The 13,410-nt window shown below is 39.1% G+C and overlaps 1 protein-coding gene across 1 annotated transcript in view; it reads left to right on the plus strand.

Moving 5' to 3' along the window:
- ghra (growth hormone receptor a) overlaps positions 1–13,410 on the plus strand; it is a 48,189-nt gene that overhangs the window by 3,210 nt on the left and 31,569 nt on the right. The window contains exon 2 of the mRNA XM_033973140.2: positions 13,164–13,270. Within this exon, the coding sequence (XP_033829031.1) occupies positions 13,164–13,270 (107 nt within the window). The remainder of the gene's footprint in view (positions 1–13,163; positions 13,271–13,410) is intronic.

The following is a 13,410-nucleotide window of genomic DNA, read 5'->3' on the forward strand; positions in this document are numbered from 1 at the left end:
AGGCTTTGAAGTAGTCTCTTATATTTACTTTTCACACAGTGCAGTTCTCATCTAATAGACAGTGATGTCACACAGATCTCAAATGTTAATGATCCTGGTTCAGTTTAAAATGTGCTTCCCGAATGGAATCAACACATCACATAACACCTGCCCTGGATTTGTTGATAAAGCTGTTGATTAAATACGTCCCGAGCTAACAAATGCAATAGATTTTGATCCAAATCCAGTTGAAAAGCCTCAAGTATGACTCTTCCCTTCTGTAAAACTGACTGTCTTCTCAGCGAAAGGAGCTAAACTTTGGAATTCTTCACCTGCTCTTGGCTTCTACAACAACACCAATGTCACCACGTGTAAGCTGTGTGTGTCAAAGAGAGAGTATGGAGGGATTCTCTTGAAAAAATCACTGTATCTGTTGTTTTTCTACAAATAATCCCACAGTTTTTTAGTGAAATTCGTAGTTTTAAAAGCCGTTCTGGGGACTGGTGTTGCAGAATTAGCCTGGGCTTTAAACACTCTGATCTTAGTTACTTACTGAATTGCTAATCTATGTTTGTCGTATGTGTCCCTATTAAAATAAACAAAAAAAAACCCAAAATTTACTGCAAATTGCCCTGCTGAAGTAATATGGAGAATAGAGGCTACATTTTAAAGGGGACATACAATATGGCGCTAAATTCCTTCATAATTATTCTACTTGCCATGCTTTGAGGCCTGAGTGATGAGAAAATTTCTGTTTTCACCTACCCCCTGTCCCCACCCACATCTCTGTACTTATTGCAGTTACTTTCAAAAATCAAGACTTTGTATCTTGATTACAAATAGAGTTTAAAAAAAAAGTCATGCAGTCATGTTTCAAATGCCGCTCGCTACAGTCCCATTCGGGAAGTCAGTGCGCACGTTTCTATTATTAAGCAGGTCTAGATCAATACTGAGGCTTCCAACGAGGATCTACTTGTGTTATACTCCAACACAATGCACCATCATAAGTCCTTTTTAATATAACTGGAGCAAATAGGGCTGCGACAATCGATCAGCTAATGATGAGTAGTTGAGTGTTAAAGATAATCATAGTTGTATTTTTTGATCATTGTAATCGCTATCTGGACGCTACAGGCGGTAAAACACATACAGAAAGAAGTTTTTATACTAAAGACATGTCATAAAAAAGAATATGATTAGTACATTTTGTTTTAAAAGTCCTCAGTTGCCATATTTCAACCTTTTTTACCTTGGTTACCGGGTTTGATACTAAAATTTCAAACGGATTACGACGATGATAATAATAAACACTCTTTATTTAGACAATAGGATTTGATTTTCAACATTAAATGGTAGTACTTTCTTTTATATGGTCTATATGTGGCCTTATATCTGTGTAATCCCTCAGTCGTCCAGGTAGGTTCCATAGTGGTCCATGGGTGTGTACTAGTCTATGTGTCTTATACTTATTCTGTTACAGCTCAAGATCATTATAAAGCCATTCAGAAAAGGTTAATTTCTGTCATGTGAATGTGACTTTTTTATAGGGCTGCACCGACCCAGGTTTTTCTGTTCCGTTACCCAACAGCATAAGGTAAAACATGATCCAGATGTGTTTTGTAACTATAGAACAGCTTTGTAAAAATACAGAGTTAAGGTTATGAGACATTTTGGGAGAACATTGGCCAGTAAATCATCTTATTGCACTCAATTGTGGGATATCGGCTGAACCAAAATCTGGGAAGTGGATATCCGATCCACCAGAACTTTCGCTGTCGGCACTGATATGTCATATCAGCGTCATATCGGAGCATCCTTACCATAGACTGTATATATAAATGCGAACGTGCTAGCTGTTGCGTTCCAAATCGGACGTGATCATGGGCGCATAAAAAATAAATACATTGAAAAAATATGTAAAGTTTTGATTTATGCAGTTATATTAAAAAAATCCAGACTTTTATCTGTCTTTTGGCTCAAATCGCGTGTTTTATGGGCTTTTTAAAACTGTTACTGAAATAGCGCTTCCGGTTCCATCGACTCTGGCTCCAATTCACTTTACACTGAGAAACGTATCGCCCCTCTCTCTGTTACTGCTGCAGTCAGGCTCGTCATTTTGGTCTTAAACTTTTCGTTTTAACCTGCGCTACATGACCCTGGTATTTTTATTTCACTATTGTGTCTGTAATTCAAGATATGAACATTAATAACAGACGATTGAGGTCACTTCTGTTAGCATTAGCAACATGTTTGATTGACAGCGTTGCTAAGCGCCCGCTCGGCTCCAAATTTGCCCCTATAACTGCTAGCCTCGATGAGCTTCATTAGACTGGAGTCAAACGCTACGGGTCACACTCACTTAGTCCACTTCTTTATACAGTCTGTGATCTCCACTTTTTTAGTATCGACACTTCCTGAAATGAGTATCTAGTTTCAATACTAGTTTTAGCGTTGATTACCATCTGATGTTCAATACACCTTCAATAAAATAGAAATAGTTGTTTTGGCTAGTCTACTAATTGCTAATCTCTAATATTGCTGAATACTCGACCACTAAAATACTCGTTAGTTGCAGCCCGGTGACAGAATCCTTGGATCCTTGAATCCTTCTTCTCTGGTCTCGCTCCGTCTCGCGTGGATGCATTCTGTAGATTTGACTGTGCACATACAGCTCGGGCCTCTCCTTGTCTGCAGATGTGAGTGCGCTGATGTTTTTCCAGCACAGCTCTCCTCATGCCAGCGTGCTGACTCGGACTTTTCCACTCTCTCTTATGAAATGGGAGCCGGAGACATTAGACACATCCAGGAGCCAGATCTGAATGCCTGAGAGAACACTGACACATGCACACTTCAAATCCGCCTCTGTCCGGTCTGACTCTCCTAATCTCAAACACTGGACACTGAATACACGGATTATTTTATAGATTTTTTAAGAATATGGTAGACTCAGGCCTTAGAGGTATAACAATTACGCAAGACTTGCCAGAAAAAGTTAAAACTCATTTACTAATCGATATGAAAAGTGTTTTTATGGGTAAATTGAACGAGGGTGCTCATGCCAGCTATAGCTTTATATCCTTTCATTTTATTTCTCTTAAAATCTCCCCAAAAGTGATCATTTTCCCATCTTAATCTCTCAGCCTGCAGCTCAATCTGGTTTTATTTATTTTAGGATGACGAATGCTTCTGAGCTGTTGTTGTCATTATGTTATATTTTAGACATTTTAAATTGTCTGTGTAATCCCTCAGTCGTCCAGGTCTGATCCGTAGTAAAAGAAAAATTCAAATCTGTCAACTGGACAAAAAGTTGGTGGTCGTGTTGGCGTGAAGACGTTTTCACTGCTCATCCAAGCCGCTTCTTCAGTTCTGACATTTTTAAATTGCAATATTGATCTAAAACGGCCCAATATGGACTTCCAGGTGGGAAAATTATAGAGTCCCGAGCCAAAGTCGCCATAAACGTCGTCACAACAGCAGTGCAGCTCTTGTTGGCATGGAACGATATCGAAAATTTGTCAAAATAATTAATATTATATCACGCTAATTATTAATGTTGCTGACAGTTTAAAAATGTTCTGGCTATGAATAATTATAATTTTAATGTTATGAATAAGTTCCATATTTAACCTTATTGTGGTGGATGGTATCATCACCGATAGACTCGCGGTTGCGGACTTTCCATTAACGTAACGCCGCAAACAATTGTGCTATTATGTAAGTTCAAATGGCGTCTCAAAGCAGAGGCATGGGGCTTTTTAGATATTTTACTGTCATTACGGTAATCTGCTTATGTTGGCCCTTGAAGACGACCAATCAGAGCGCAGGTGCCGCAGGGATTTTCCCAGTCACTTATTCGATACGTCAAAGGAAAAATAAGGATGGATATGTAAAATAGAGTTAGTTGCGTGAAAAGTGCAGTACATTCTGATGCGTCCTTTAACGTGATTTCTATGGCTAAAAAGAATAAAAGTCTAGGCGAAATATACTGGTCTATAATGTGCTCAGTCCTTAAAGGGTTAAACGACTTTGTTAGAAGTGAAAACGACTATAATCTACTTTAGACCATCAGAGAGAAGTAGCTTTTTTCTGCACATTTTGGCGATAAAATGGAGATGACCTTTTTGGCGATTTACACAATTATATAAACTGTCCCACGAATGATTATTGTCGACCCTTTGTATCACCATAAACGATATTGTTGCTTATCATCCCATCCCTGCTCTGCCAACAGCGCTCTGCAGATCACGACAAAATGGCTACTCGACACTGCCGCATCCTGTTACAGATTAAGAAACAAACTAAGTACAGAGCAGTGGGTATTAGACACACACCGGGCAGATATTTGGAATTTTTAACGTATCAGCTATCAGCCTTAAATCTTTATATTAAAACGTTAATACCAAGAGATGCACAAAACGTGATTACACAGCTCTCTTACAGGTTTGTGGTAAAAAAAAAAAGGGGGGGGGGGTTGTTGTAAATTTAAATGACATAATTAGGGGAAAATTGTCAAAATCTGCCCAACATATCAGCCCAAAACTATCGGCAGAGTTTATCAGCTGTTAGTTGCTCCGTATTATAAACAATTGGTATCGGCATCGTCAATGAAAAAAACAAAACAAACCACATCATCAATCTATAGCGGGCATGCACCGGTAGAGAACTGTAACATCATGAATACAAGATAAATAGTACTCAAACATACACAAATCACTCTAAATACAACTTCGAGGGAGTGAATGCGAAAGGAAAATATTTGTAACATGGTCAAAATGTCTAAAAAGGCAATTTTACATAATGATTCCCCTTTAACCATTAGCTGGTTTTTCAGATTTGCGGTCGGCTGCTGCACCATTTGCACTTCACCCACATCTTTGGAGGAGCTCCATCAGATTTAAACCCTTTGACTCGTGTCCAATCTTTTATTGGACCTGACCATCGCTCATTGCTCGGGTTAAACTCGATTGCTCCATCACCCTGAATAACTTAGAGTTTTGCGGTGAGCGATTGGTCAACTATTTCTCCAATTCCACAGCCATAGAAAAACTCCCTTCGACCATAATTATCAAATTGAACTTGGGAACTTGGTGAAACTCGTAACTGCAAATCTTTTTCTGCTGTAAACATCTTGTTAGTAGTTAGTATGGATGGCTATAGACAAACATGGGGAAACGTTGACATCACATTTTGATCATGATTAAAGGATTGCTCAAAGTAATACAAAAAAATAGAGGAATACAATTTTATAATGAGTTTATTTTATAATTGTATTCTGCCCTGACTGGTAAGCCATCTTTTCGACTCAAATGTTCTTAGTTAAGTATTGCAATAAAAAGAATAGTGCAGACAAGTTGGGAATTATGATGGACATAGGCCGACTTATCGACTTATTATTCAATATATTAAAGCAGGAACAGTATATTTTTGGAGTCAGTATTCATCATGTGTACTTTTTCTTTGTGCAACTGGACATTTTTTGGCTATTTTTTGGCTGCAGAAGAGATATGGCTAAGATTTAAGACATAAAAGGTAATATTAATAAGTTATATGACTCATTACAGAGGCAAACTAAGTACTAAAGTGTTTTTTTCTGCAGTTTATTTATTGCAGCTCACGCTTTTTTAACAATATTGTGGATTTAGAATAGTTTTTAAATCTGCTCTTGGGTTATTGTGTCAGTAAATGAGTTTCGATGTTATTGTTTATCGTCTATATTTACTTCAGCGATAGACTGACTTCAAAATATGTTCTCATTACAGGCCTAGATGCACATAGAGACTCAACAAGCTAATAACAAGAAATATGGTGCTAAATATCTGGATACTTGGAAGGATTTTTCATTATTGGACCGATATATAGTGAATATATGTAGTACAGATAGATATAGATAGATATAGGACTGATATAAGATAAAAATCAACACCGACACCGTTATTGGCAGTGATTCAACAGCCGAGCTCTACACAGAATAATGAATAGAGATTTAAAGGACGGACACGGAGGTGATGACGAGCGGCGGTGACAGTGGTGTCCAGTGTAACTATGTGGAGTCTGCCCAGGGGTGTGTGCGTGTTGCCTGTGCTAGTGTATCTATTAGCGTGTGTGTGCATTTTGGGCCAGAGGTAGAAGGGGAGGAGGGTTCAACACCATCCAGACCTTAACTGTTTACCAAAGGACCCCAGGAGGCCCAGACTGCAACTCCCTCTGTTCCTATTGGCTAAGGCCGACGTCCCGGGAGTTGGCTCGTTCGTAATTAGCTGGCACGGAAAAGGAATTGGAGATAACATGCAGAAGGAAGATACCCAATTTCATAGGATTTAGTTTGGGGTTAACACCAGCACATGTTTCTAATGGACTGGGTTGTGTAACTTAAATTATCACCAATTGTCTCGCCAAATGTGTTTACCACAAGTTGAAAAACAATCAAAAAAAAAAAAAGAATCAGATTTTGGCCAGTCTGGAGTGTAGCAGCGCTCCAATGAATTCCCCTCTGTAAAACGCGGCCTCATATGCCCTCCACGTTTCCTGAGCCACACACACAGACACAGACGCACACACATACACACTGGCTTTCTACTCTTATTTTAAAAATGTTGGCTCACTATGTGAAATCTAAATAAACCCAGAATGACATGGTTTCAGAAACGTATAAGACCCATTTTATTCACACTGGCAGATCTTTTTTTTTTTTTTTTTTGGGCATTTTATAACAAGCATGAAATCCAGTAGTAATTATGCACCTAATACATTGGTGACACATATGAGAAGCATCATGTTTCGATCCCCATTTGTGTCACATGGTAAATAGTCACATTTTTATATATAGCACTTTTCCACCTCCAAGTCACTCAAAGCGCTTTAGATCAAGGCACCGCTCACCCATTCACACACATTTATACACCAGTGCACACAGACACTGGGGGCGAGGGGGGTTAAGTGTCTTGCCCAAGGACACAAACACAGTATTCATCAGTAGGAGCTGGAGTCGCACCGCCAACCTGTTTTTATGACGTTTGTGGCACATTTTCCACACGTTTCAACCTGACTTTATCGTTGATGTTTTATATGTCGACAACAGGATTCGAACCACCAACCTTCGGATCAGACGACGAGCTTCACTCTCCTTTCTGATGTTGCGCATAAAAATCCATCCTGAAACACCATCAACCGATTAAGTGACTAAACAACCACAGGACTACAGCCTTAGATTGTTGTTGTTGGCATACCTCGATAGTGGTCCACTCGTCCGCATGGAGATGTCATTGCTTTACCTGGAAAGTTCCGTAATATGGCGTTAAATGTGAAAGTATTTGAAATGCAAAAGAGCGCTCAAACATACGTGCATTCTCATGAGCAGGGTCACGTCTCCACAGCTCTGACCTGCACTTTTGACTCGATAGCGCCACTTGCCTTTCTCCACGGAGATAGGTAACGTTAATGCAATACCGTGGAATATTTTTGGGCAAAGATTTCACAAAGTATCCAGTTTTATGAATATTGAATGCACATTTAGCAAGTTTGTAGTTTAGGCCTCATTTCAGTCAATCTAGCTTCCACTTCTCCTCTTTACTGTTAGTAGGATATTGTTTCCTGTAAGCATAGTTAACTACTTATAATTGTATGTTTATGATTAGGCTTCTTGAAGTGTGGCACATGTTCCAACCTGACTTTATGTTTATTCTACCTGTCTGCTCGTATGACTGTTTCCTCTAAATGAAGACGTGATGTCGCAGAGTCTTGCCTTTGAACTGCAGAGGTCTGTAGTTTAGTCTCTGCACTTTGACACAAACTGAGTGAAAAGCGTTTGGTTTCAGATGAGTCGCTCCTCCTGCCCAAAGTTGCGGTGCCACAGCTGCAAATAGCCAAGGGTGTGGACAGTGAACTCAGCCTATATTTAGCTGGAACTAAGGACTGGAAGGACCTGGCCACCAACCCCCGGTACGTGGGCTATAAGTACTCGCTATAGGTGGCATACCGTATCTTATTTATATTTGGAAAAGAAATCGTTTATGCTTCTGAAGGTTGATGCAGTTTTAAAAGCGCTGTACCTGCTTTTTACTGTCTTAAAAACGTGAAAAACAGAACATGGCAAGGCAACCCAAGGTATTTGTATAGCACAATTGGTACACGAAGTAACGCAAAGTGCTTTACCGAATAAGAAAAGCATTAAAATCACAATACAACAAATCAAAACATAAATAATGATCATAAAACTAGCTTCAAACTTAACATTCAAAGAGAAACGTGCAGAATAAAAACCTTTCAGTCATATGCACAGCTGAATCGAACAGTTTTGAGCCTGGATTTAAACATTGTCAAAGTAGAGGCCTGTTCCAGCTGCAAGTTCAGTGATCCAAAGTTATTCCTCTGTTGTGGAAAAATTACAGTTCTAGATGAAAAGTAATCCATTTACGAAGCTCGGCGAGTTTTGCAATACAGGAAAAAAGGTTTATTGTTTGTTACAGCAGATACAGACAGGACAGGGCCCAGGCCTGCCCTGGCCACAGACTGGTAGCCTCCCGGCCTCTCCCCCAGTTCCCCTCTCCCCTAAGTCCCAGTCTCACCCAACCAACCAACCACCCCCCCTGAGCATCTGAGCTCTGACTATTTTATACCAGAATGACAATACTACATACATTTCAAAGCAGAGTGACTTTTGTTTCCCACCCATGAGATAATGAACTTTTACACTTAGACAGGTAGAGCAACAGCGAGTTTCTTGTGGGATGGAGACAGAGCTTCACACATGTTAATGTCTGGTCTGGGTCTGGCAGACTGACACAGATCAAATGTTTTTTAAATACACAACATGGCTATACTTAAATTTCTATCACACTTTCTCCCTTTTGATTATTCATTAATCATACTTCAGAAACAATCATCACAAACAGAACATGCACAGAAACATTCATTGTTGGAGATGAAGTCAGTTCCATTATTGTTGACTGAGATGGAAGGAAATTCAACAGTTCATTGTTGTGTTCAGTTCAGTTTGTCCTTATCCAATATGATTTGTATTCAGACAGTGAATGCGGTTTTAACATGATGATGGTGGTGTTCAGTTAAATCTTTCCCATCACCTGTCCTCTGTCCCTTTGTCCTCCCTCTGACCACACATGACTGTTCTCTCCGTCCGCACGCAGCTCGGCGTCTCTCTGGCTCATCTCTGGAGTTGTCCTTCAGCCCATGTGTCGATTTCAGGGCTGTGGTTGGGGACAAGTCGAGTTCTTCTGAGTCACATGAAAAGAAGTGAATAGCTTTTTCTGAAGTTTTTCTCCGGTGACATTGAAACAGAAGAATGGTTTTAATGATGTAGGTCTGATTCAGTCCAGGAGAAGACCATGTGTCCTCCTGCTCAAGAGATGTTTTTGTTTCAAGTCCAGGTGGAAACTTATCCCTGGTTTCAGATGTTGTCAGGTTACAGGTCTTGTAGTTAATGGAACAGTCTCTAAATGATAACACTTTTTTTCACACAATTCAGTTTTGAAAGCTAAAATTAAATTTGTTATATCCCCCCTTTGACACATTTATATATTTGTATATATACATGTGTCAATTTTGGCTTAGTTGTCTGCTACTGCAAGAGAACAGTTAAATTGCTGTTCTGAAAGAAACGTTTTGTGAAGCCCAAAACTGTTATTGGTTAGTTGTTAGTTGTTAGTTCATGTTTCATAGGAACATGTAAAGAAAAAAGAAGAGAAATTATGCAGCATCCGCATCTCCTGTTTTGATTAGGCCTTCATTTAGTTTTTAAGAGAGCTCATTAATATTTTGGGAATTCATGGAAGAATTTGGTTTCTTCGTTCCAATTACAATTGAGGAGGGTTTTTTGGTATCAGCTGGACTTTTCTTAGGACATGCATGTCATTAAACTCACTGCAATGATGAGGCAAAAAGCACAAAATAAATACAAAATTTTTCAAAAAGGAAATATAAAGAAACAAAGAAATGTAGAAAATGAGTGGATCAGTTGAAACTGCATCCTGTCATTTTCTTGTTGACACGGTTTACACTGGTTTAGCTGTTACATACATATTTTCTTATGTCACATAATTCACACCACACAGTTTGGCTGATCAGGTCTAAGGACACACAAATGTACAGTTCACTTCTTGTGTCACGCTCTGTACTTAACCATTTTCTTTCTTTTCTTTTTTTTCAGAATTTTTTTTCCAGTTTTTGTTTTGTTTTTTTGTTTTTTTCACACTTAACATTGCAAGTGAATTAGAGCATACTGTTGACATTACGTAAATTTTTACATTTGTCTGCATTTTGCTATCACATAATATCTAATTCTTTTGAATTTACTCTCCCTCATGAAAAAAGTTCATCTGTCCTTACACCTCAACTACACAGGGAGTCTCACCCTTTTGCCTTTTACCAGTTAGTAACCCTAGATAGGAGTTTCACCTAGTGACTGTTCGCTAAATAGCAGGGACTTTCACCCGTTTGACTGTTTACTAGCTAGTTACAACTAGAGGGGAATTTCACCCATGATTGTTTGGTAGTTAAACGTAATGACTCCTAAACCTCACTCTGGAGAATAAATCCAAGTATGTCCCTATACTAGATATTATACAAAGCAAAGCGCAGCAAAACATGTTCACCTTTACACAGTGTCTCACAGCTTAGTCATAGGTGGAGCTACAGTCATCACAGTCCCATGGACTAGACCTGGATCAGGGGCTATCACGCTTCTATCACACCTCACTTACCTTAAACATTAAGAACATCCTAATTAGTCACTGCGATGAGTTTATAATCACTTGCTAACAGGATGGAAATGTTCACATCCTGGGTATTTGACAATAAAACGCTTTTTAATTAGATGCAGACAGCACGCAGCGGATTTATTTTGGCTTCAAGAGCTGCTTATATAATATATCTGTACTGGGGCAAGACATTTTTTCTTCAAATACATGGGGAAAAATCTGGTATGGGGTCTTTAAAGCTACATTACACTTTGCTTGCATAGATGATTATATTCATTTTTTCCCACACAGAGGCAGATTTACATATTGTTTGGCAGATATATCAAGTCGATATTTGCGCTCTTTAGCATATGGGCTATCAGCCTTAAATGTCCAGCATTGGCCGATTAAAAAAAGGAATTTGAGGGGAGTGTTTAGTCAATGTAAATGAGATAATTTGGGGAAAATAACCAAAACTGGTACAAAAATATTGGCCATCGGTTGTTCTGTAATCTAAATAATCAGCACTGGCCTTGAAAAAACCCATGTCGCTCGATTTCTATGCTACATGCTTTGTTCACCAAATGACAAAACATCCATCCATTTTCTTCCGCTTATCCGTGGGTCGTGTCCCAGGGGCAGCAGTCTAAGCAGGAACTCCCAGACTTCCCTCACCCCAGACACTTTCTCCAGCTCCTCCGGTGGGAGCCTGAGGCAAAAATGCGGGACTGCACTTGAAACGTTCTTTAATTTAAACTTTGAACACAGACAAGAATTAAAACTAAACACAAAAATAAAAAAATATCTGAAATTTAAAGGACATAACACTGACAATGGACCAACAAAGGGCAACAAACGATGTACATAAGCACACACCAGGGCAGCGCCAAGGGGGACCTGCTAAAGGCCTACTTCCTCATTCCCTTGTTCACAGTCTATGGGACAGGCGGCGTTGTCCTCCATGTTTAAATTGCTGCTCATATATTCTCTGAGCGCACATAAGTGAGGCCTGTTATGGTATGTTTAAACACACAGCCACAACAGCCACCACAAGGTTACACTGAGGGACACCAGTGGAAACCAAGGATTTATTTTTTACATGGCCAATCTCTAAATAAAAGCTTTGCTCGTGTGTAAGTAAGTAAATGTATTTAGAATGTAGTGGTGTGCGGTCAGGGCAATCAAAGGAAGAAGTGCTGGGCCAATAAAATCTAAAATTGTCGCGTTTCGTATAGGGATGGGACGATAAACAATAAGATCGTTTATAAAAGTTCATGGGACATTTTGTATAATCGTGAGAATGCATTAGGTTGTTTTATAAGTGCATGTATTTGACCAGTGCACTATTGCTGTTAGTATCTCTTCATGAATGTACATTTTGTGTGGTAATTACATAGATTATATATTTGTACTGAAGGCTCAAAGGCATGCATGAGGAGTAGGACAAGTTTGTGAAGAAAAAAAAATTAAAAATAGGCCCCTGACTATCCCTGCTTATACAGACAGGGGTGTCAAATACCGTACAATATATACTAATATTAATAAACTATGTAGGTCTAGGCTTCTCAAATTTGACACCAAAATAGCTCAGTACGTATGCATTTAGTGTCAGTAAAAATAAATACAGTGGTCCCTCATTTATCGCCGGGGTTACGTTCTAAAAATAACCCGCAATAGGCGAAATCCGTGAAGTAGTCAGCTTTATTTTTGACAATTACTCTATATGTTTTGCAGCTGTAAAAACCCCTCACCACGCACTTTATACACTTTTCTCACACAGGCATTAACATTTCCTCACATTTCTCTCTTGCTTAAACTCTCTCAAAGTTCAAACCTTCATAGGCGCCTTTGTCGGTGCAGAAAGTTTCACTAATACTAATTTGTAATGTAGTTTGTATAAAACGTGGTGTTATTAATATTCTCGACTAAATATTTATGCGCACCCTACCCGTAAGACTCAATGCACGCTGCTTAACTTAATTTGATGTGATAGTTTCCCTCTGTAACACTACTAGTGCCAAAAAAAGCAGCCACATGTATCAGTTTTGTGTATTTATTATCTTGAAAAATAAGTGCTTTTTGGGTTGGCTTTAATAACAAAATAAACCCGTAGCTTTAAACTGTTTTTAATGTTATCAAACTATCCCAACCTAATGGTGCAACGTCTCACTTTTCTCATGTGGGATCTGCCACCTGCTTTGCCACTCTGGAGATGCCAATGCTTTGCCTGGAATGTACCACAGATCACACTCACAAGCTTGCCTCTCCACAGATCTGACCGCTCTCTTGTCTTGGTAGCGTCACCTGCTTGTCTCCATGACATAGATAAGTTTAATGCTGTAGTGTAGAAGATTCCAGGCAGGACAATAACATCTTCATTCACACACACAGGTTGTGAAATGTTATATAGAGGATTTTTTTTATATGTAAATAAATATTGTACTTATTAAACTGTCACATGTTGTTCATATTTCTTTCTTTCTTTTTGTCTAGCATCATGACCGTCTCCTCAAAGTACAGCCCCCTTCTGTTCGTCTGCTCTCTCCTTTTCACCCCAGGATGTGCTTTTCTCTTTGACTGGGTCGACACAGCCTCATCAGGTAATGTTTTAACTCATGTAAGTCCCCTCTGAAATAGTCAAAAGTAGAATCCGGTCCCTCACATGCTCCTCATCAAATATTAACAAATGTAATTTAGGTTTTGTCTGCGGCGGGCTATTGACACTCCTTATCACATCTTA

This window comes from Periophthalmus magnuspinnatus, chromosome 9 (genome assembly GCF_009829125.3).
Source record: "Periophthalmus magnuspinnatus isolate fPerMag1 chromosome 9, fPerMag1.2.pri, whole genome shotgun sequence".
In the NCBI taxonomy this organism is placed as follows: Eukaryota; Metazoa; Chordata; class Actinopteri; order Gobiiformes; family Gobiidae; genus Periophthalmus; species Periophthalmus magnuspinnatus.